The sequence below is a fragment of the Gobio gobio genome (assembly GCF_949357685.1).
Source record: "Gobio gobio genome assembly, chromosome: 19".
Lineage (NCBI taxonomy): Eukaryota > Metazoa > Chordata > Actinopteri > Cypriniformes > Gobionidae > Gobio > Gobio gobio.
The window spans coordinates 10,428,566-10,452,863 of NC_137112.1; the positions used below are offsets into that span (position 1 = coordinate 10,428,566).

The following is a 24,298-nucleotide window of genomic DNA, read 5'->3' on the forward strand; positions in this document are numbered from 1 at the left end:
CTGGAAATATATTTATAGTATCAATTAATGGAGTATATTGTGGCTGCGTAATTTATGACAAACAACTTTCATGATTGGCGGAGTGACTATCTCCGCTCTTGGCAGCGCCACCTTGTCCGTTTGATCTGCGCCCATTCCGTTTGATCGGGTGGTGCGGGCATGAGAAATGAGGCTCACTGCCGTGATCACTGGCACTCACCTCATCATCCTCGTTGCCATTAAATGCTAAAAATACTCCTCTCTTCTTTTCTTTTCAACACTGAGGTGTACGGAGATGAGTGAATGATGTGCATCCCAGGACTCGATAGCAGGCATATACTCACGGGCCGCCACGACCCTCACACTCATGCATAGTTTAATTGTAGGTGCACTTTATTTTATTTAAACCTCCTCACACGCAAATTTAAAATGAATCTATAATTGAGATTTAAATCTGAGTTTAAAGTTATGGAGCAACAGGATTAAAGTTAATGGTAACACTTTACAATAAGGTTCATTAGTTAACATTAGTTAACTACATTAGTTAACATGAGCTAATAATAAACTGCACTTATAAAGCATTTATTTATCTTTGTTAATGTTAATTTCGACATTTACTAATGCATTATTAAAATCTTGTTAACATTAGTTCATGCACTGTGAACTAACGTGAACAAGCCATGAACAGCTGGATTTTTATGAACTAACGCTAACAAAGATTAACTAATGCTGAACAGAGGTGTTGTTCATGGTTAGTTCATGTTAAAGGGGTCATGAACTGGCCTTTTTTATTTTTTTATACTGTTGTCTGAGGTCAACTTACTGCGTTTGTGTGGTTTTTTACATTCAAAAACATCATAATGAATAAGTAATAGGCTATTTTCTGACCTGGTTTTCTCAAAACACGTTCAGTTTTGATGGGCGTGCCGCACTGAAGACTTGGAAGTAAACTCCCACGGCTAGGATTGGATGAGATTTGCATATTTAATGAGCTTCTGCTCCCCCTGTCAGTGACAGCGTGTGGCAAACGGCAACCGGAATGAATCGTCCAGCCCACAGCCAGGGCTCGCAAAATGTCTTCATCAAACAAAGAGCAATGAGTCCTCTCTCATCCACCCGCGATTGACTGGAATGATATTTTTTTTTATTAACGTTTCTTAGCCCGCCCGATCTATGATTATAACCAGAAACCGTACACACACTCAGAAACCGTACACACACTCGCACGCGCGCCCTTCAAATATCGAGTCAAGAGAGTGAACAACGCACATCGAGACCGTAATGAACCAAGAATACCACAAAATCAGGCGTTGTTCGTCTTCTGTTGAGGCGGTGCTTCACCACACTCTCAAAGTCATAGCCGGGCACATTCCAGGGCTCCAGAGTGCGACTAAATGGTCGCATTTTGCGACTAAAATTTGAGAGTGTGCGACTGAATTTTACATCCAGTCGCACATGTGCGACCAGTAAATTTGCCTGCTGTCGGTACTGGAGAAATTAAGAAAATACACTTACTAATTATAATTGATAGACGTAATGTCTGGCAAATTCTATCTTTGCCAGCCGTTTCTATATGAGATAATATTAAACCATTTGTCCGTGATGCATTTTTGCCATTCGCAATGCAGAAGCGAGAGAAAGCGAGCGAGCACTGTCACAGGAGCTACAGTGAACACAACACCACAGTCAGCTTAATGAGTGAGGATGGCCAAGAGAACTACACAAAAGTTTAGTCTTCTTAAACTTTAGGGATGTGCTGTGATATTAATCTAATTTTATTTTCGATTTTGGCTTTCCAGAATTATAAAAAAGATGATATGAGGTAAAACTATTCCTATAGCCGTGTTCCGTCGAGCGCGACATCCTTCCCTTTACAGCCTTGCGCTGTCATTTCTCCTTAAACCTAAACTAAACGTCAGATTCAGTGATTGTTGTAAACTGCAGTCTCTACTGTTGCTAAACGGCGGGATGTGTTTGATAATAAAGAGCTATTAAATGCACAATAATCCGCGCAAGAGACGCTGTTTCCAACTTCAAGGCGGTATATGTGTGTGTGCTGCGAAATTGACCGATTTGCACATTATATTTTAGGCTTCGCGTGCGCGTCTAAACCATCAAATAAACAACAAATAGCCGGTGTCAAAATGACCGGATTGGAGAGTAGTTATTTTAACAGTTTATATCTTAAATGGGCGTAAATAGTTTGGAGAAATAGGAGAATATGATATTAGGCTATTAGTTCTACATTCGATCGGTCTTAAAGGGGCAGCGTCTAATAAACCTGCTGACGATTGAGCCATTAATTCGAATCGAACAAAAGGCAAATAGAAAATATTCACATCTCTTGAATTAATAACTTTAGCTTTTATAAGCATTAATCTATCAATTTATACAGTGAAAACTATGCAGTGTTATTTTACATTTCATTGCTTTATTAGATTTCTTTGTAGGTTTGTTCTTTCTAAGTAATATTAATGTTAGCAGACCTTCCGAATGCCGGCACACTGGTCCATTTACAAATAGATGTTTTATATTTTTGTTCAAACTTTGCGGTTTCTTTTGCTATAGATATTTTACTTTTCAGATTATAAAGCCATGTTAATTATGTTCTTAATTATGTTTTTTAAATATATAAAGTATAATAAAAAGAACCGGTAAGAATACTGTTAAAGTACCGGATCGATAAGCAGTATCGGTAAGAGTAGTAATACCATTAAAACCTTAACGATACCGATCCCTATTAGTAATACAGTGGAAATTAGTAGATTTGGTTAGCATGTTGATTTACGGTGTGCGCCCCTAAAATTTCTGATTGTGCCCCTAAAATTTTCAGTTGGGGGCCACTGTGCTCCTAGTGAAAAAAGTTAGTCTGGAGCCCTGCATTCTGAAATCAATCGTTTGCTGGGCCTGGTGTCAATAAAAGCTTTTATTTGACTAACAAGGAAGTTTTTAGCTCTGAAACTTACAGGATATTCTTATATCACGATTAACTTTTATTTATCAAAAGCTCAAGGGAAAGTTGATTCCTCAATTCATGACCCCTTTAACTAATGCATTATCTAATGTTAACTAATACAACCTTATTGTAAAGTGTTACCAAGTTAATCCATCTTAAATATAAATTAAATAAATAATGGTTTAAATGTAAACCTGCTGATTTTTAAGCAAGGTTTAAAGTTTGGTGCAACAGAATTATTAGATAAACCTTGATTTAATCTAGATTGAAGATTAGTCCTTGTTGGTGCAACCCACCCTTAGTCTCTCGAGAAATGTCAGTACGATTTTTTAAAGTTAACTAATAATTTAAGGAAAAAATGGCAAAGAACTGTGTGACTATTAAGCTGTATTTAAAGAGATTAAAGTGTATTAAAATTAAGACATGATAGACAGCGAAAAAATTACAATATCCAAAACTGAAAAATTATATATATACAGACAAATGAGGTTTCAGAAGGTAATTATCCAGCGTTTACCTATTGTTCCTGTGTGAATAGATGTAGCTTCATTTATCAGCGGAGGATGATGTCATGGCGCTCTGACAGCTGAGGAAGCTCTTAGTAATAAGTTTGATTTGAATGGTTTCTCCAGCTGATTATATTAGACAAGAACACATTCCAACGTTTCCCATCATCCAGAGCTAAAAGGTCAAAAATAATGGAAGATTATTATAAGACGACATGAAAATTGGTTCGACAAAACGATTCTCCTGTCCGTCAAGGATATTTTGAATTATGCATTTCACAGGTAAATTCCGTTGTCATGTTGATAATTTCATCACATTTTGATGCTGAAATCGGAAATACAGAATAAACATCACCAGGAGAAACAGTATCATGATGACTGAAGCTCTTAAAATGGTATTTACCTATAAACGTTTTCAGATTTTTGTCAGTTTTTGGGCATGTAGATGATAGACTTATTCATATATAGCGATATCTTCACGTCAATCTTTACTTTCTTTTCATTATGCAAATGCTTGCAGCGCTCCGTCACTCTTATATTAAATACACATGTACATCTGGGCTAAATCAATCCACAGCTGTTATTGCACATCCATATCTTTTTTTTTTTTTTATGTGACTGACAGAATTCCCCTCAATAGGAAGACTCTTAAATCCCAGGGCGGTTAACAATGTGTAAGCAATAAGTTTATCTAAACACACACATTACTTGTTCGCCTGTCCTCTCTGATTGAACAACTGGGTAAATTTGCCAAGATCAAGTGCTTTGGTGGTTCTCTTTTATGAGGATTTCTGTCCGTTTCCCCACAGGCCTGTTGGTGGAATCAGCTGGAACTTGGTGGTTAAAAAAGCAAAGTGCATCATAGCGATGTATAAAGCTTCATGGTTCTCTTAACTCTTTTATAGCATCTGTATAATCCTTCTTTAGTATCTTCATTTTAGTTTCAAAATCTATTTTTATTACTCTGTGGCTTGTTTAAATTAATGTGGCTTGTTTGTTGAACTAATTTGTAGTCTTATTATTATTGCTTGCTATCACTTTTACTTTTACCCCTAAACTGAAGAATTAAAAGAGGCCGTATTTAGGCCGTTTTCAAAGTCTTGATTTTGGGATATATTAGAATATATTTCATATTTACACCTTTTTCCAATATTCACACCTGCGAATTATGGCGGGCAATAAATTGCAAGCACAATAAACCTCACAAGAATCAAAAATGGGCTAATTTCCATTTGAACATAGACCATTTGTGGCGTGACAGATTGAACATGACTGATCATCTCTTCTGCTAGTTATAATAAACATCAATGAACACCAGAAGGTATGTTGAATGATACAGCACAACTTACCGAAATCCGTATCATGTCACGTTATCGCTAAATCAGTATTTCAACTGTGGAATGATGTCAATAAAGCGGCTTGTAAACAATATCATATAACGTCACATTTACCTCAGAAAAGCCATTCAGTGTTCAAAAACTCGTTAGTCAGCTAGAAAAATGAAGCATTTAGCAAAATTTGGTTATTTTACCTCTTCTTCAAATAATGTTTGAATAAATCTTTTTTTATGACAGTCACCATTTAAATGTTTATATTAAAAAAATTAGAATAAACATAATTATGTAATAAAAAATGTATCATAATGTTATTATAAAAACTTCCTTATGTGTTATTTAAATGCAAGTAGCCTACAAATAAATTCACTTTAACCTTTAATATTATAATGATGTACCAACTGGGGTTCCCTGTATAGTTTACAGCATTAGTTGAGAGAGATTTTTTTCTTTGAGGAAATTAGCCATATACTGTACCTGATAGGTAGCCTGGCTCCGCCCTCCTACGTTTTCAATTTTCATTTTCCTTCAGTACTCCGTCTGGGATTGCGGTATATTCTCTGGTTTTCTCCGGTCAAATTTGAAGCGGTCCAATCAGCGAACAGAGGGAGTGGCTGAGAACGATGACGTTGATGTCGTGCGCTAGTTTGAGATGACATACGTCACGACCAAACGTTAGCGATTGGTTATGGCAGATCCAGAGTGGCTCTGGGCAGATCCAATAGTTTTAAACTTCAACAGAGTACCCGCCTTCAAGGAAGTTAACGCTTGTCATTGGAGAGTGGCCAGACTCTCTGTACAAATGAAATGTACGAGTTTGGTAGGACCAGGCTACCTGATAGGCCCCAAATGAATCAATATTGAATCAAAGTTAATCAAATCACAAGCTTGTGAATCGAAATTTAATCAAATTGTGACCAAATTTGTGCCAATGCCTAGTCCTAGTGTCAAATAAATGTGTTTCTCTTACTTGAAGCAAATGTTTTCTATTCCCTTTATTTTTCTTGTCTGAGTGCACCAGAATGCTTCGTTTACATGTTGAAATCATTTTCTCCTGGGGAGGATGACCCCAGACCCCCCAACAACAATATAGTGTGTAATCATTTCACCCTTTTCACCTCTTTTGAGTTTGCAAGTCTGGATTTTTGACATTGTTGCGGCTCCTCTCTTCCCAGTCTGTCAGTAACGCTCTGTTTAGTTACTATCTCTATGAAGCTCCACCTTCTGAAAAGCTCAGTGTGCTATGATTGATCGGTTGGATCAGTGTGTTGTGATTTGGTCAACCGTTTTGCGTGTGTTTGGGAAATGTCCCGCCCCTTACCATTATCGCCAGTTTCAACACACTAACTAACTCAACCAGGCCCCGCCACTTTATTCTGCGTATAAATTATTTAAATTAGGAATATTGTGACGTGTTCGTTCCCGGAAGAAAACCCAAGACTACAATTAAGGCATTTCAGGGAGTTCAGAAACAGTGACACTGATATAGAGAAGAACCCCTGCTAGAGGGACTATGAGAGTTTATAGCAGAGAGGTGATCTAAAAATCAAATGTTGCTTATTTCTCCACAGCAAATCCCAAATGCGCACAAGGATTGGGTGTGTGCTCTGGCGTTTGTTCCCGGGCGGCCCATGCTTCTCAGCGCCTGCAGGGCGGGCATGCTCAAGGTGTGGAATGTAGACAACTTCACGCCCATCGGAGAGATTAAGGGCCACGACAGCCCCATCAATGCCATCTGCACCAATTCCAAACAGATCTTTACTGCCTCCAGGTACGTATGTCATGCAGGAAAAAACTAAATTACTTGTGGTGCGCAACTCATAAGCAAAGTTATATGTTTGGTTCTTTCAGTCTTTTAATGAGCTGGTCTGCAAAATAGGCTGAACAGTTTGTTTGTGAATTAGATTAATCTGGTTGGAGTGGGAAACAGCGCCAATAGCCAGTATAAAATAAAAAAATTGTTTCAAGTTGTGATAACTCAAGTAGCTACAGATAATTTTATCCCTATTTTCACGCATATACGAGTTTTTTTTTAAATTATTATTCCCTTTATTTTACCAGGTGAAGTCCCATTGAGATATTAAAATCTCTTTTACAAGGGAGCCCTGGGGAGTTTAACAGATTATCGAAAAAGAAAAAAAATGTACTTGGTTCTATGCGTTAGTTGTTGAATGGATTTTGAGACCATCACTATATGATTGATGTCCAGTTATGACATTTCAATTAAACATCACGAAAAAGAAACACAACAAGATAACATGCATGTAGAATTTTTTCAGACATTAAAGTGCTGTATATATTCACTGCTATATACAAAGGCAAAATGTAGTAACTATGATAACACTGAGGAAAAAGGCTACAAAATTATTTTGATTGAACGTATGACTAGGCAAGGATGCGTTTGGTTGTAAAAGGATATTTAGGAATTCATAATAAAAAAATATTTCGGAAAATAATTTTTTAACTTGATAGTTACACCACATTACCTTTTTTTCATGAAATGTAATATTTTCTTTAAGTAAACAATAAGCAACGAGAGTATAGTTGCTGTATTGCTGTATAGTCAATAAGTCACGTCTGAAGGGCACCGTTAGACACGAAGCAAATATTAAAGCCAAAAAATATGTATCAATGCAATTTTCATTAAGGAAATTCACTAAAAGCCATCCTTCCGCTGGAAAAAGAATAGTCCCTGTCCATGAATAGCAACAGAAGTTAAATTATTACGCCATTAGATGGCGGCAAAGACTGTCTTTATGAGTGAGTTACTCAGTAGTGAAGACTTTTATATTGAAAGGAATTAAACTTGTTGTGAACATGCATACTTTTTGAATGTGTTAAATTAACATTTTTTTTGGCAATATTTGCCTCCTTTAAATCGATTTCCAGGAGCATTTTACCTTCATAAGGGCTTTTTTTCCAACCTTAGTAAGTTTGAACTGGTCCTTCTCACACCCACTCCAAGTGGGACTTGTGAATTCAGTGAATTCAAGCATGGTACTGTGGTAGGATGCACCTTTGCAATAAACCAGTTTGTGAAATTTTATCCACAGTCAACCGTAAGTGGTATTATTGGAAAGTGGAAGTGTTTAGGAACAGCAGGAACTCATGCTGCGTCTGAAACCGAATGCTGTATAGTAGGTACTACATTTGGTTTGAAACTTACTTGTGACCATTAGAAAATAGTAGATATTAAAGTGTCCCATCGAATGCACACTTCAGATTCTCATCGGAAGTAGTAGTTCATCCTGCTACTTTTCACGTGCTGTTTTATGAATACTGTGATTTCAGACATACTACTCGACTCACATACTTACTATATATGACCCTGGACCACAAAACCAGTCATCAGTTGCATGGGTATATTTGTAGCAATAGCCAACAATACAGAATTATCAGAATTATTGGATAAAATCGTTAGGAGATTAAGTAAAGATCATGTTCTGTGAAGATATTTTGTAAATTTCCTGCCATACATATATCAAAAATGTAGTTGTTGTTATTATTATTAGTAGTAATATGCATTGCTAAGGACTGTCTAAGGACAACTTTAAAGGCGATTTCTCAATATTTAGATATTTAGCATCCTCAGATTCCAGATTTTCAAATAGTTCTATCTTGACCAAATATTGTCATATCCTAACAAACCATACATCAATGGAACGCTTATTTATTTTATTTTATTTGAGCTTTTCTCAATTTAAAAATATGTACCCTTATGATTGGTTTTGTGGTCCAGGGTCACATATAGAAGTAGGCATGTTCGGACACAGCGGCAGAGACACAGAGGCAGTTTGTGCCTCCATATATTGAATTGAATTTGGGTTCATTGTTACTGCATTCTACTAGACTACATCAAACATGTCTCTCAAGATAAAATGAGTAACATTCTTGAGTGACTAAAGGACTGCTTTCACATCATTAAAACAACAATTGCGATATTATCGTAGACGATACATATCGTATACCTTTAGTTTAACCCTCTATGGTACGCAATATGATATCAATGTGGAAAAAATTATTTGTGGTGTTTTTCCTGCTTAAAATTGGGCACTATAACAATATCAATAAACATTTTCATTCATTTTTTTATTTGTATTATTTATTAAAAGTTTGTTGCCTCAAGGCAACATTGTAACACAACGACAAATTGAAACACTTGACATTTTCATGTAGAAAAAATAAATATATTTATTGAAAACATCAATTTCTTTAACCAGACACTTGGACAAACACATTTATCCAGTTTTTAATTCAATTTCAATTCAATTTCAAAGCAGCTTCACAGAAAATGCATCTACATTACAATTTAATTGATTTGTACATGTTATGCATTTCAGAATTTCACATATACAATCACACAGATAAGCTAACTATCTATTATTAATCAATATAATAGCTATGGCATAGAAATAAGAATACAGTTTGTTAATGAATAGGTATATAGATGAGCATGTATTATTATTAATGTATTACAAATTTCATATTTACTAAAAAGCAACATTTCATATCCAGCTGTTGCTCTCAGGCAACATTGTACCATCGTGGAACACAAGTATCACCAAACCATCATATCAAGTTATCATATCCATCTTCATCCTCATCTCCTTCTTCGCTCTCTCCCTCACTCTCTCCCTGCCGCTATGACCTCATCTTCCTCATGACAGTATGACACCTCATCCTCAACTGGCAGTTGTGTGTTATGGCCTTTTTGAAGTGCTATAGAAAATGTGCAGATCATATGTGCAGTTATAGTATGTGAATGACCATTCATAAGTGCATTACAAAATCCTGCAAAAATGCAATTATAAAAACACTTTTCCTCACAAATATAATATATTTTTTTTATTCCAACCCAATAGGTCTGGTATGGCCTTATGCGATTCCATTATGGTACAATGTTGCCTTGAAGCAACACAGTTTATTTGTTATGTCCTCAAAAACTATTTATGATATATAATGTAAAGTTCTTGAAAATACTTTATTTACCAGTAAAGGTGATTCATATTTTTTTGGACACAAATTTGTGAAAAATGCACTTTTCATTGGAGAAAATATGGAGCCATGTGCACATGTGCTGAAACAGGACACAAAATGGACCCCTGTGGGTCATGTGACCACTTTTTTGCACTTTCATTCATTAGTATTTGAGTTCACTCCAGAGATTAGGTTTGTCCAATAAATTGGCGTCTCACTTTATAAATAAACTAAAATAGACTGTTGTCTGGAGGCAACATGGTACCAAAGCATTTAAATGTCACGTAATACATTGATATAAAAGCACTGTTTGTTAGAAAGAACCTGTTTGTAGGTTGAACTTCCCAATGCTATAAATTGGCTGAAGAGGAAACTGCTCAGGTGCATTGGGAAAACAAGATGAAGAGAACCATATTTTTTAAAATGGGGATTTTGAAATGAAATAATTTAACGGCGCTGTAATGGTTCTAAATGGGTCATCAGCTCAACGAGTCTGTTATGTCTTGCTCGTCTGTTTCTGTGACTCTGTTCAGTCTCTTACTCTCTTGTGACGTCTTTTTTCCAGACAGTAGACTACTTAGAAATGTTCAGTCAGACTAATATGTTTTTAAGACCTACTTTTGTGCATTTCGGGGGTGCTTGTTTGTAGAACAGATGGTGCGGGCAGGGGATTGGGATTGTTTGACTGTTCTTCATTAATGTGTCCCTAACAAAGCTCTCCTGTTCCTTCAACTCTTTCTCTCATGCCTTCCCTTCGTGCTGTTGGGCTTCATAACTACAGTGACTGTCGGGTGAAGTTGTGGAGTTATGTCCCCGGGCTCACGCCCTGTCTGCCCCGTCGGGTCCTGGCCATCAAGGGCCGGGCCACCAGCCTCCCCTGAGCCTCCACTAACCACCTCCTGCCTGCTTCCCTCTGGTACTGTCCTTTCTCTAATCTTATCTTCTTATGTCTCTCTGTTTGAGTACTTTCCTCCCCTTTTCCATTTTTCCCTCTGACAAGTCCTTAGCTGAAGCTCTTGCATACCATTCTTGTCACATAAAAGTGGTCGCTTCAGCCTCAGACGGTGTGCCGCTGATTATCAGGTGCGTACTGCACATAAAAGTGACAAGAATCTTCCAAAACTTCCAGCTGTGATCTGATTAGCTGGCTTCTTCGCAACTTCTGGGAGACCGTACACTGTAAAAAAATTTAAAAAAAATTTTTTTTTTTAAATCCTGGCAATTGCCAGAATAATTCTGTAAAAAATTTGAACCAGTACGTTTTACAGTAAAAAATTAGCGCATTAACGCACGTGATAAATTTTTTCAGTTCAACGCGTTAAAAATATTTAAACGCAGTTAACGCAGCATCAGTTTTTTTCTGTCATCCTTGGGCTTGCGTTACATGATATGATCACGCTCTCATCCATGCAAATCCTTTTAAACCATTCAAGCGCGACAAGATAAAAGAGAACACGTTGTCTGTGAATGTCCTGACTATGACACACACATACGATGCACAGAAAGACGCGCACCAGAAACGAGTTCTCTTTAGCACTTGAACCAACAATAACACTCAGAAGTATGCCAAAATGCCCTATTTGTCAAGTATCCTCATAAGAGCAGTCTGTATAGTAAATGAGTTAAATAACATCTTAAATGAACTTAAAAAGTTGTGAGAAAATCATATCTGCGTCATGTTCAGCAGCGGCAGATCTTAAAGTGACAGCACAGCCTAACAAACTAGTTGATAAACCTGTGATGTCTGTCATTAATGTTAATCAAAGGTAACAAAGAAAATGGTAGTTTTAATAAGGATTAATCTATATTTAATTTATAACTTTATTCAATTTCTGTACATTGATTATATATGAATGCCACAGGTAAATATGTATATATTTATTGTAATGGGTTTATGTTTTAATAATGGGGAAGTTCACTTAAATTAAATGTTATTTTTTTTAAAGCCTAATAAATGTTGAAATTGATATAGCTTTCAATTATACTGTAATGTTGTAACTGTGATATTACAGTAGAAAAATAGAAAAAAACTGTTTTTAATCACGATTAATTACTGAAACGTGTGGGATTAATTTGTTATTTTTTTAATCGATTGACAGCACTAGTATAAAACTATAATTTATAAATAAGAAAATTGACATTTAAACTGGTAAATCCAACAATGCCCACTGCTACTAAAATCTATTTTGTACCTTTAACATATACTGACAACACCATAATAGTGCAGGTGGTAAAAGAGGAAGCCACATGAAGAATCATGAAGTTCATCACAAGTAGCCTTTCCACAAGCTGAATTATACTAGCATACAGAGTCATTCACGCACAAAACACATTATTGTAACACATATGACACTGAAATATGCAATAAACATTCATTAAACAACAGATGATGTAACATAAAACCCAAATGTGCATAACTGATAATAAAAACTATTAAGAAACATAGTTATTTAAATGAAATGCTTTCAAATGTGAAGTCACACAGTGAATTCTGGGAATGTCTGTTTGCAGTTTTTCACTGTAATTAGGGGAACAAGCCCGTAAGGGCTGAAACCCTATTGTAATTGTAATTATTTAAATTAGAATTTGATTAGAATTTTTTACTTATAAAAACTGTACATTAAACAGTATTTTACTGTAAAAATTACATGAAATGTTCCATCTTTTACAGTTTTTCCCTGTATATAGTATGGGAACTTACTTTTAACAGTTTTTTTTTATTTATTTTTAAATTGGTAAAAATTACAAAATCCTTTTTTTTTCAGTTTACACAGGTTTTCTGAGTCTACTTTGAAACAAAATGGTTGCTATGATTACTGCTTCTGAGGGAGAACTAGTTGGCAGATTTAACAAACGTTCAAAGATGACATTTGAATCTTTCAAAGAACTTTGTTTTCAGCCATTGTGTGCGTTATATTCAGAAAGTGTGCATTTCAACTGAAATTTAAAAAAAAAAATCTAAATATGAAGTAAAAGTTTTAAAGTCGGCATTAAATGGAAGTTGCGCTAGTCTTTTCTTCCCTATTGTGACGTATATCTGAGTGAAATGGCTTCTGGGACAAGTAAAAATGTAGGGCGGGGCCCATGACGAATTGATTGGATGGTTGTGGTTTGCTATTGGTTGATCTCATGTGAGTGACAGGTTGCCCTGCTCTCGTCATCAGAGAAGAGATGTCGCTCCAAGAGGGAGGGGAAGTTTTTTGCTAAAAGATTACGAGGCCACATGAATAAAAAAAAAAAAGATAATTTATAATAAATACTGCAATATTGTCCATAAAACAATTGTCCATTTTTTTTTTGTCAATTCCCCCCAGAAAATTTAAAATAGGCCAGGAGAGATACATGAGTGAGAGAGAGAACGAGAATTTCCACTGGAATAATTCATGAGATGTTGTTCATTAAGTCAAGGTGAGCAGATTGTGCAGCATCGGTTGTCTTCTTCACATTGCTAGAGCGGAACAAAAAGAAAAGAAAAAGAAAAACAAGAAAAAAAATGAGATCCTACAACGCAGTGCATGTAAAACTGACGGAGCTTTTTCTACAGAAGTTCCTGTGATAAAAATATCACATTGAAATACAGAGCTTTACAATATTTTAATGACAGATAACTCTATAACAGATAACGGGACATTTTTAACCCAGTCATCCAAAGTGATCTTCCATGCAAATGTTCTTATGGTTAAAAAATGATTTTAAAAAATGTGCAATGTTGTAAACAAGAGCACTCACCCATTAGTGAATTCTATTCAAATCATGGTAGCACTTTAAAATAGGGTTTCATTTGTTAACATTAGTATTAACTAACATGAACTAACATTGAGCAATACATTAGTTAATGTTCGTTAATAAAAAGCCAGCTGTTCATTGATTGTTCGTGTTAGGAATGCATTAACTAATGTTAACAAATTCAACTTTTGATTTTAATGATGTATTAGTAAATGGTGAAATTAACATTCATTTAATTTCACAATATGTAAGATTTTTGGATTAAAATATCCAAAAACCACTAGAACAATGTTATATATATATTTTTTTACTTGTGTACTTGTATCCCAAATGTTTCCAAGAATGTTTAAATCCAGAGAAATAAGCAATTTTAACCAGGACACAGACCGTGTCCTTGCGGCGCCTATCAATGACATCACCGCGTTACCCACGATTTATTTTGTAGAAACCATGGAAAAACAGAAGACGCTATTTCATGTGTTTTATTAGGGGATCAATTTCAAATGGCCCGCAGCGTGTCTATTAAATATATATTATATGTGGCCCGCCACGCATAATCTACAAATCGTGCAGTTTCACAATGTCAACGCAAGGTGGCAGTACTAGATTTTAGGCCAGGGAAACATTAACGCGTCAAAAGTGGAATGAAACTCTGACTCTGAACAAATGTGTTTACTTGCTGAGTGTTTTGATCACGCTACCACTAAACAGCCAGTGAGAAGTGTTCGAGTTCAGCGCAGAGGTCTCAGGTACGAGCTGCAAATCTCTCTGAGATTTAATTGAGTTTAAAGCCAGTTAAACAACGCTGACTTAATCAACACTAACATGCAAATCAGGAGAAACACTGAGCCGATCCAGTTAAAATACTTTTCAAACAACAATTCACCAACATTTATCATGCATTTACTGTGGTAACACGAACTGTAACTGTGGTATTTTGTCAGAAATGTAGGTTATTATCTAATTTTATTTAATTTGTAATGTAGACATGTATTAAATGAGTAATAAAGGCTAAATTACAGACTATTTTTGTCATAAACTTTTGTTTGTTTTGTTCATTTTGTATATGTTTATTGACTAAATAACATAAAGCCATTCTAGATATAGAAATAATATTTTTTACTTTTTACCATGCAGTGAGGTGCTATGTGTGCACTGCAAAAAATGCTCTTATTTAGAATATTTGTCTTGTTTCTAGTCTAAATATATCTGCATTTACTAGATACGTTAAATGACAAGATATTTTTTCTTGTTTTCTGGAAAATAAAATGAAATTGAAGTGAGTTTTTGCTTAAAACAAGCATATTTATCTGCCAATGGGGTATGAAAAATAATCTTGTTTCTGTTTGCAATCTTGTTTCTTGTTTCTGTCCCAAACAGAAACAAGATTATTTTTCTTACCCCATTGGCAGATCATTTTGCTTGTTTTAAGGAAAAACTCAATTAATTTTCTCTTATTTTTCTCCCAGAAATCAAGAAAAAATATGTAATTTACCTTAGTACAAGCATCTTGATTTAAGATTTGTTAGATATTTGGACTGGAAAATAAGACAAACATACTAAGAAAAGCATTTTTTTGCAGTGTGGTTTTACCTGTGGTGATCTAAATAGAGTACTCGTTAATTTAAATAAGATTATAGTTCTAACTTACTAATAATATTTAAATTTCACCCATTAAAACTTTTTGGTTGATAAGCAAGCGCTGTGATTGGTCTGCCAGAACCCCTCCCCCAGTAGAGGCTACGCCGCAGGTCAGACGCAGAAGTACAAATCAGCCTTTAGTCTTTATTGTTTAAATCTGGTTTTCTTGATTTACCGTGAGTACCATGTTTTACCATGCCTGATATTGATCTAGCTTTTAGTGTGTCAAAGTAACCACTGAGTGAATGCAGAGAGTAGCATTATAACAACTTTCAAAACACTAAAATAATGTATCTAATATGATAAACAACGCTGCGTTACCCCACATACACATGAGTGGAAGAAGTGGAAGCGCTCGTCTGCCGCAGAATAAAAGCTCTGCGAAATCAAGGCGTCATCAAGCTACGCCTTTGTTTTGAATAAGCGACCTCAGGGCTCCAGACTAACTTTTGCCTTGGTCGCACTGGTGCGCCTAACTTTTTTTATTTAGGTGCACAGCACAAAATTTGGGTGCACCCAAAAATTATATATATATATATATATATATATATATTCACTTTATATGCCGATATATCTATCACACTTTGATGATTGTCATAATTATGTGGTAACGTTACTGATAGGCTATTGTAGGCTACGGTAAGCCTATAGTTTTTATATTTCTTAATAAAATTGTGCCAGCTGGAACAAATGCTATAATTAAATTATGAATTATTACGGATAGATCACTGCAGGATTAAGAGTGGTCGAAAGTTTTTTCAAAGAGCCAGAAAGTAACTTTGCAGCCGGCACAACAAATTAACAATGATACTAACGTTAGCGTTTCAGGTAGGACAGTAGATATATCGGCAAATATAGAGATTATTTTTGGAATATAATATAACAATGCACAATCACAGTAGTGACAATAAAGCATTTACTGTATCTGAGGGAAATGTTGCAGATTGTTCTGCCAGTCTCTTCAAAGGAAGATTACAAACGGCGAACGCCAAATGATTACACACAACGATTTTGTTTTGGTGGTTTGCTTGACGATGTGAGTACAGGACTCTTTCGCTTTAATGGTAACGTTAGACTTTTTTTCTATTTGCCTAAAACATATGGAGCTATTCCTAGATGTTTCGATTCTCACTCTGCCTGAGCTGAAAATGATGTAGTTTAGGGCTTCACAAGTTCATGTTCATTCTCTCTCACACGTGCGCGCACACACACACACCTTCAGTGAAATGGACTCACAAACCGTTTCAGCGTTGTGTTTAGTTTGCTAATCCTGATTGCCGTAACTGATTCTCTGGTGCTGCTCAGGTCGCAATTTCAATCACACACACAGCACGGAGTAGGAATATCTGGACCATAGCCAATCAAAGGCAAAGACCCGTCCCATCTCTGTCTCTGATTGGTTTAGACCAGGGGTGTCCAATTCTGCTCTTGGAAGGGCCACTGTCCTGCAGAGTTTAGCTCCAACCCCAATTAAATACACTTGTACCAGCTAAACCAGGTAAATTGGAGCTAAACTCTTCAGGATAGTGGCCCTCCAGGACCGACTTTGGACACCCCTGGTTTAGACCATGACATGATCTAACCATGAGTGTGTGAGGTCAGTCAAAGGAGAACAAACGCTTCGTACGTGGAGAGGCAGCTGAGCGGATGCAATGACGTTAGGTGCACTGGGGAGACCTAGGAAAAATTGTAGTCGCACTATAGAGACCTGGACCTCTAGCGGCGAAAAATGACATTGTGGCTTTAATAAATGCTGTAGAAGTATTGTTCATTCTTAGTTCATGTTAACTAAAGGTTAAGTTATGAAACCTTACTGTAAAGTGTTACCAAATAATATTGTTTATGATGTGACGAATCTGTTTAAAATGAGTAATTGTTTAAATATTATGAATAAAAATAGTTTTTTTTTCATAATTTATAATAAGCTAATATTTATTGTAATATATCGGCACAAAGGACACCATTTTGTGTAAGCATCTTTATGAAAATCATTAAATAATTTTTTGGGAACAGATTCTTTAAATAGACATATTCTTTCAAATAAACCTGACTTCTCAGTGCTTTGCTATATTGGAGAGAAAAAGGGAGATGTAGGCAATTTACTCCAGGTTGAGCGGGTTGACGGGGCCATCTTTAACATTGCTGGTCAAACAGAATTTGATTCTGGCAGATACTTGAGCAAAGGCATGACAGTTCCTGAAGGTTAAAGACAAGTTGAGCGGCAGCGTTGCGAATGCGCTCGAGGGGACGTGAGCTGCACAGTGTCTGAGAACAAACTGCACGGCGCCGCTGCGTCATTTTGTTGTTGTCAATTATTTCTCAATCTGTCAGTTGTACATCATCCATCTCTGTGTGCATCTTCTGTCTGTTTCCAGCTCTCTCATACTTTGCACCAGTTTTGTTTCATAGGCCAACCTCTCAGATGTTTGATCCCACAGAACTTTCCCTCGGCTCTTTTACTTTGGGCCAGTGAAGAAGAATTGCACTAATTAGACTCCATGTGTGCCCCCCCCCCCCCCCATTTTAATGTGCTCAAGTTTGCTCATCTTTTAGAAAGCAATAAAAACGTATTGCACTTTTAAATGTGTTCAACACCGGTGGCGTAAATCTTTTTAATTGGTTCTAGTTAAGGTCTAGGTACCACAAGATTCATCTTACCTCACCGCCCTGCGAGACTTGGTGCCGTTTTACCAGGATCCACTGCAGTATTGTTGTTTTTAGCTGGTCGTATGTTACCACAAAGCTGAAGTGCTTTTAGCAAGACGTAAATGTTAGTAATATTCTCGGTGGAACATTTCTCATATCCAGTCAGCAATTTTTTTGTGTAAACCATTTGAAATTGCATATGATTTATGCCTTACATAAGAAAAACTATTTTCTACTGGGTTAAGTAATGATTTATTCATTTTAAGCTATACTTTCCTAAAAATTCTGTATTATCTTGCATAAGGTTGCTTCTCAAGTGAATTAATCTTGTTTTAATTCACAATATACTGTGTGTATGTATGTATACATACTAAGGCTTTCAATAGATAATGTTTTTTAACCCTTTTGTGCAATTAATCGTGTACTTATTGTTAAATTAAACATACTCCATTTATCTTGTTTAACACGTCCATTTTGTCATCATTTGCTATATCTAGCAAAGTAAACTATCAGTTTGAAGGACGATTTTCACAAAACTAAAATTTTAGGTAAATGTAGGCGTCTTCCAAAAAAAGGAGACTTGGAGACTCCAAAAATCACACATTTATGTACACCAAAGCATACATGGAAAATTATAGGACAAAAGTTTTAAGAATAACCCAAGGGGGAGTAATGATTTAAAAAAATACTATACATTTATTTGAACTGCATCCCAACTGAAAACTCTAATAACTTACATAATTTTGCTTATCAAGTAAATTAATGTTTTGTTTTCTTCTGGAATGTACATGCACATACACAAACACACACATATGCACACACGTGTATGTATATGTGTATATATATATTATCGCAACAGGTAATTGTCTTATCTCACATAATTTTGGTTTTCTCAAGTGAATTAATCCTGTTTTTGTTCTAGAAAAATAAATAAAAAATGTTTATGAATCACACTTCAGATTAGAATACAATTATCACTGTTAGTCTGGTTTCCATTACAGATTTGCACAAAACTTTTGCAATGTTTTCTAAATATCATTAAAAACTATTGAAATTACGGCGTTTCCATTAACCGATGTTGTGTGACTAAAATGTAATTTATTCCTCTCGCGATAAGTCATTCCAAAAATCATGGCAAATGTTGGTAGGTTTACATATATCGCAGCCATTATTTTGAATCAAAGGAGACTGAGACGTGTTATCCAAGCATTATTACACGGCTCTGTGGAATACTTGATTCTGATTGGTCAATCACCCATTCCAGCGGTATGTTATTCCCAGATAACAACCGCCAAAGTGAATAACACACCGCTCATCCGGGTACCACGAGTTATGTTGACCGGTACTACTTAAATGCTTAACGTGTCACTCCGCTGTCGTTGACTGCCTGGCGCCATCTTGTGACTGAAAAACACTTAACCACCACGGGTTACAATGGAAGACTTCAAGGGTTTCACGGCCGGAACTTTACTTTATAAAGTTTTAAATATGGATATTTTTCTTACACAAACGCATCGATTCGCTTCAGAAGGCCTTTTTTAACCCTCCAGAGCCGCGTGGAGCATGTTATTTGACGGACAGCTGCATTTTTTATGGACTTTAACAACAGAGCAACAATTACTGCTATTATAAAGCTTGGATTAGCCAGGATTTTTTTAACATAACTCTGATTTTATTCGTCTGAAAGAAGAATGTCATATACACCTAGGATGACTTGAGAGTGAGTAAATCATAGGTTCATTTTCATTTTTGGATGAACTATCCCTTTCAGCATTAATTTCAACATAAATGGTAAAAACACATCTTTTCAGCAATGGATAAAGGCTTAAAGCATTTTGGAACTGTTTTTCTTCACGTAAGCTTTGCATAAGAGCTAATAAAATATTTAAACTCAAGACAATATTTAGTGTCTAATTTACTTGAGACAAGTAGCCGTGTAATAAGGGGGATAATGTACATCCAGCCGGTTGTTATCGCAGAATAAACCCCTTCAGAGTGACTCCGCTTCATGTCGGGGTCCTGATCACTTACCACTTAATGGCAAGCCCATTTTACTGAGGAGCAGCCACATGTGAGCTGTTTCTGGGTGTTTCTCCCTCCTATCTGCTTGAAGGTCTTGATAAAGTGTGGCATTTCTTTGTTGTTTCGAATCCAGTATTCTCGTCATTCTGGATTCTCGAACTGTCTCGTCTTCTGTCCCAACATGTGACTTTTACCTACACCAGGTGACCTGTAAATGCAAAAAAGCTGTTTCCATTGCAGTTAAGCTAAATATTCCTTTTTCGAATTGCCTGAAAAAACACCTCATGCGAGGGTAAAAAACTTGTTTGCGATATGTGGGAGTTTTTGCGAAATCAACGTGTTTCCATTGAATGCATTTTCAATTTGTGCAATTTGAAGGGAAATGGAAACGCAGCTATTAACTATTAATTGTGACTTTTTCCACAAACTTCTAATTGCTGCCTATAAATAGTATTAATAGTTAGTTAGGTAGTTTTTGTAGTGTTTAAGTTTAGATATTGGGTAGGATTAAGGATGTAGAAAATGGTCATGCAGAATAAGGCATTAATATGTGCTTTATACGTACTAATGAACAGCCAATATTCTAGTTATAGTAATTGAACTTTATCCCAACCTAATGACTTGTTCATTTGCATCACGCTGCGATCCAGAACTCATCTTTTTCTTCAGAGATGCAGTGTGTTAGTTAAGATGCGAGCGTGTGGTTCTGTGGGCTGCTTCACACAGCGGGGTTTTGATTTTTATTGGGATAAAGCAGTGCATGCGCCTAATTGGTGAGAGGAGCGGGGACTCGTGTGGCGGTTCCCTTTGTGAACTCAAGGTTTTGATGTCTGTGCCATCTCTTCAGTGTGAGGAGCCACGGTGACGGTGTCTGAAGATTCAGACAACCGAGTGTCTCTGTCTTTCTGATTATTGGCCTTGTGCATCTCCTCCACCTCTCATTTTATGTCTGTTTTTTTGTTTCTTCCATCCCACAGTGACATGAGAGTGAAGATTTGGAATCCGAAGATGGGGAAGAAAAGGTGAAGATCCTCCATTTGGAACGCTTTTTATCGATGGTGCCTTTATGGGCTAATTGGCCGCCACGACTTTAGGTGTCCGAAACCGACCTTGGCAAGAAGTCCAGGGGTCAATCCAGAATGCCAGTTTCAAGGACCTGCCTGAAGGAGATGAGACACAGCCGTCTGTTTTAGAAGACACAACCCTTTCAACCGTCTGCAAACGGTATCTGACGCATCCGAGGAATATGATCCAATGATCATCTGAGGAACTGCCGGTTGCTTTCTTCTGGATGTTTTAAGGTGCCATTTTGGTGACGCCGAAACTGTATTATCTGTACAATGAAGTGTCCTTCTGCACTTCCTGTCTAAATGAAACAAGTCCTTGAGATGACTTCATCTGTAGCTGCTTCTGAATATTTATCATGTCAAGGAAACCGAATAATCCAAGCTGGGTCACTTTTTTTATTCTTAGAGAGCCATATGACTTTAGCCTCGACCTATTACCAGAAACTGAATCACTTCTTCTCAGTTTCCAGAAGATTGCCATCTTTTGTGTTTACTAAGGGTGAGCAGATTCAGAGTCGTCAATCCCATTGTGCAATAGTTTAGACCACCACATTTCCGATGCCTTCCTCTTTAGGGGGTTTCTCTGAACATTTCAAATAATTAATGTCTTCCTTAACCTTCCCTGAACCACAGATAAACATTGTACAGCCCTCTTCTGATAGACTTCCTTTGCTTTTAAACCCGTTCGCTCCATCCTGCTGTGAATTTTATGTTTTCTACCTCAGGTTTAAAGTTAGATTTTGTGTGTGAAACCTTCACTGATTCTGGTTTGCAGCTTTATTGTCTTCTAGATGTGTAAATGGAGGTCTCAGAAGTGTAAAGCAGGATTCAGAGTCTGCTGAGTGGCCATTTTGAGGGTCATGAGGGTCTGCCCATGTAATAAGCCCATCTCATCAGGGGACTGTAGAGTTTAGCAGACAGTTCTTGGCAGAATTAGATGCTTCCTCCGGCTCAAGCATCTGATCGAAGCCGACGATCCCCTGAGGACAGTTGAAAAGGATTCAGCAGGCTTTGTTTCATGTTGCTGGACACAGTCCTGGTACGACGAACAGAATTTTTTAGACAATCTAAAACTGGATTGTTGGATATAAATATGGTAATTTTGTCAGCCCTATATTTTTTCTATAGTATGGCTACCCTCTATAACACTTTAAAACAAAAGTGTTATGAGAATTTGCACGCCTTTTTGATATTTTCTTTCAGGTGCTCCGCATGTCTGGTCCATGTTATATTTTTTTAAAGGGATAGTTCACCCAAAAACGAAAACTGTGATTTACTCCTAATCCATTTGAACAGATTATTCAAATGGCTCTTTTCCAAACAATGAAATACAGCTTTTGAGCTGCGAAAAAAGTATTTTGAAGCCACAAAATCTGTAAATCCATTTTTGATTTACGATTCAATTAGGTACGTGTCACGTCTATGATGACTTTAGTTTGTTTCCCACGCAAATCTGTCATTTGAAGACTTGGAATTTAGTGCACAAGTCAGGTTGGACTACTTTTTTGAATTTTTTTGGAGCTTGACTTAAAGGTTTAGTTCACCCAAAAATGAAAATTCTGTCATTCATTACTCCCACTCATGTCATTTCAAATCCGTAAGACTTTCGTTCATTTTCGGAACACAAATGAAGATCTGAAGTTTCTGTCCCTCCATTGGCAGCTACGCTTCAAAAAGTTCATAAAAATATCATAAAACGAATCCATTTGAATTGACCGTTTTAGTCCAACATTTTCTGGAGACACGATCGCTTTATATGATGAGCAGATTGAATTTAGGCTTTTATTCACATAAACAATGATCAGTGAACATAAACAGAGACTCAACCAAACCTGCTTGATGCGCGAGAACAAACCTCATTGGTTCTTGTTGAAGCTCAAACGTGATGCGTAACACGAGAATGAACCTCATTGGTTCTTGCTGAAGCTCAAACGTGATGCGTAACATGAGAATGAACCTCATTGGTTCTTGCTGAAGCTCAAACGTGGTGCATAACATGAGAATGAACCTCATTGGTTCTTGTGGAAGCTCAAATGTGCTGCGTAACACGAGAATGAACCTCATTGGTTCTTGCTGAAGCTCAAACGTGATGCGTAACACGAGAATGAACCTCATTGGTTCTTTTAGAAGCTCAAACGTGCTGCGTAACACCAGACTGCACCTTATTGGTTCTTGCGGAAGCTCCAAAGGGATGCGTAACACCAGACTGCACCTCATTGGTTCTTGCGGAAGCTCCAACAGAATGCATAACATGAGAATGAACCTCATTGGTTCTTGTGGAAGCTCTAATGTGATGCGTAACATAAGAATGAACCTCATTGGTTATTGCGAAAGGTCCAACGTGATGCGTAACACGAGAATGAACCTCATTGGTTCTTGTGGAAGCTCAAACGTGCTGCGTAACACGAGAATGAACCTCATTGGTTCTTGTGGAAGCTCCAACAGAATGCATAACATGAGAATGAACCTCATTGGTTCTTGTGGAAGCTCCAACGTGATGCGTAACACGAGAATGAACCTCATTGGTTCTTGCGGGAGCTCCAACGTGATGCGTAACACAAGAATGAACCTCATTGGTTCTTGCAGAAGCTCAAACATGATGCGTAACACAAGAATTAACCTTATTGGTTCTCGCTCATCAAGTTTACCACAACTGATGTGTACGTTGATTAATTTTTGGGTGAACTAACCCATTAACCCGTTCATTGTCATCATTATATGGAAAAGAACAGCTGGAACAATGTGCTAAACTTTTCTTTTTGCATTCCATTTGAAAGAGAGTCATACAGGTTTGGAACGACATGAAGTTTAATTCATTATGACAGATTTAAATTTTTTATGTGATCTTTCCCTTTAATCACCCTAATAAGATGTAAAATCATGCTAAGAAGAACAGCCATTGATGTTTCTTCTCTCCCGTCCAGGCATCCATGATAAAACCAGCCGTGTTAAAGTAGGTCAAGTCAGGCACTGTTTTCCAGTCGTCCTCTCAGAGTTTCACACCCTGTTAAATGAAACGGGAAGCAGCCTCCTCTGCATCGGAGGATATGGAGTGCCTGATGGGGTATGTGGGCGTCTGCAAGCTTGTCTTGGTTGAACACAGTCAACTTTGTTTATTTGTACGCCATCCATCTTACTGTGCCACACGCCACTCCCTTCTCGGGCTTTCCCAGATTTACAGTCTTTTTTAATGAAACACATCTATCACAAAGGTTTTTGGGTGGCCCTTGGCAATTCACCACCTGAACGCAGCCGTGTACACGAGCAGCTGTGAGGAGGAAGCTCTTATTTCCAGTCGACAGGGATGTGCTTTATCTGATCAACGACCCACAGCATGGATTATCACACATCAAGCGCCGCAGAAGTGCTGCGGGATTCCTAAGCTACGATAAGATTTGATCAAATTTGCAAGTTGCCCTTTTTGATCCGTATTTTCAAATGCAA

General features: G+C 36.9%; 1 protein-coding gene across 2 annotated transcripts in view; it reads left to right on the forward strand.

Annotated features, from left to right (window-relative positions):
* Positions 1-22,172, forward strand: part of kif21b (kinesin family member 21B) — a 140,952-nt gene extending 118,780 nt beyond the window's left edge. The window contains exons 32-33 of one of the 2 annotated variants that reach the window (XM_079843745.1): positions 6,347-6,546; positions 20,765-22,172. In XM_079843745.1, the coding sequence (XP_079699871.1) occupies positions 6,347-6,546; positions 20,765-20,813 (249 nt within the window). In that variant the 3' untranslated portion in view covers positions 20,814-22,172. Of the gene's footprint in view, positions 1-6,346; positions 6,547-10,533; positions 12,693-20,764 lie in introns of those variants that run through there. The other variant, XM_079843744.1, reaches the window with a different exon arrangement.
* Positions 22,173-24,298: the final 2,126 nt, after the last annotated feature.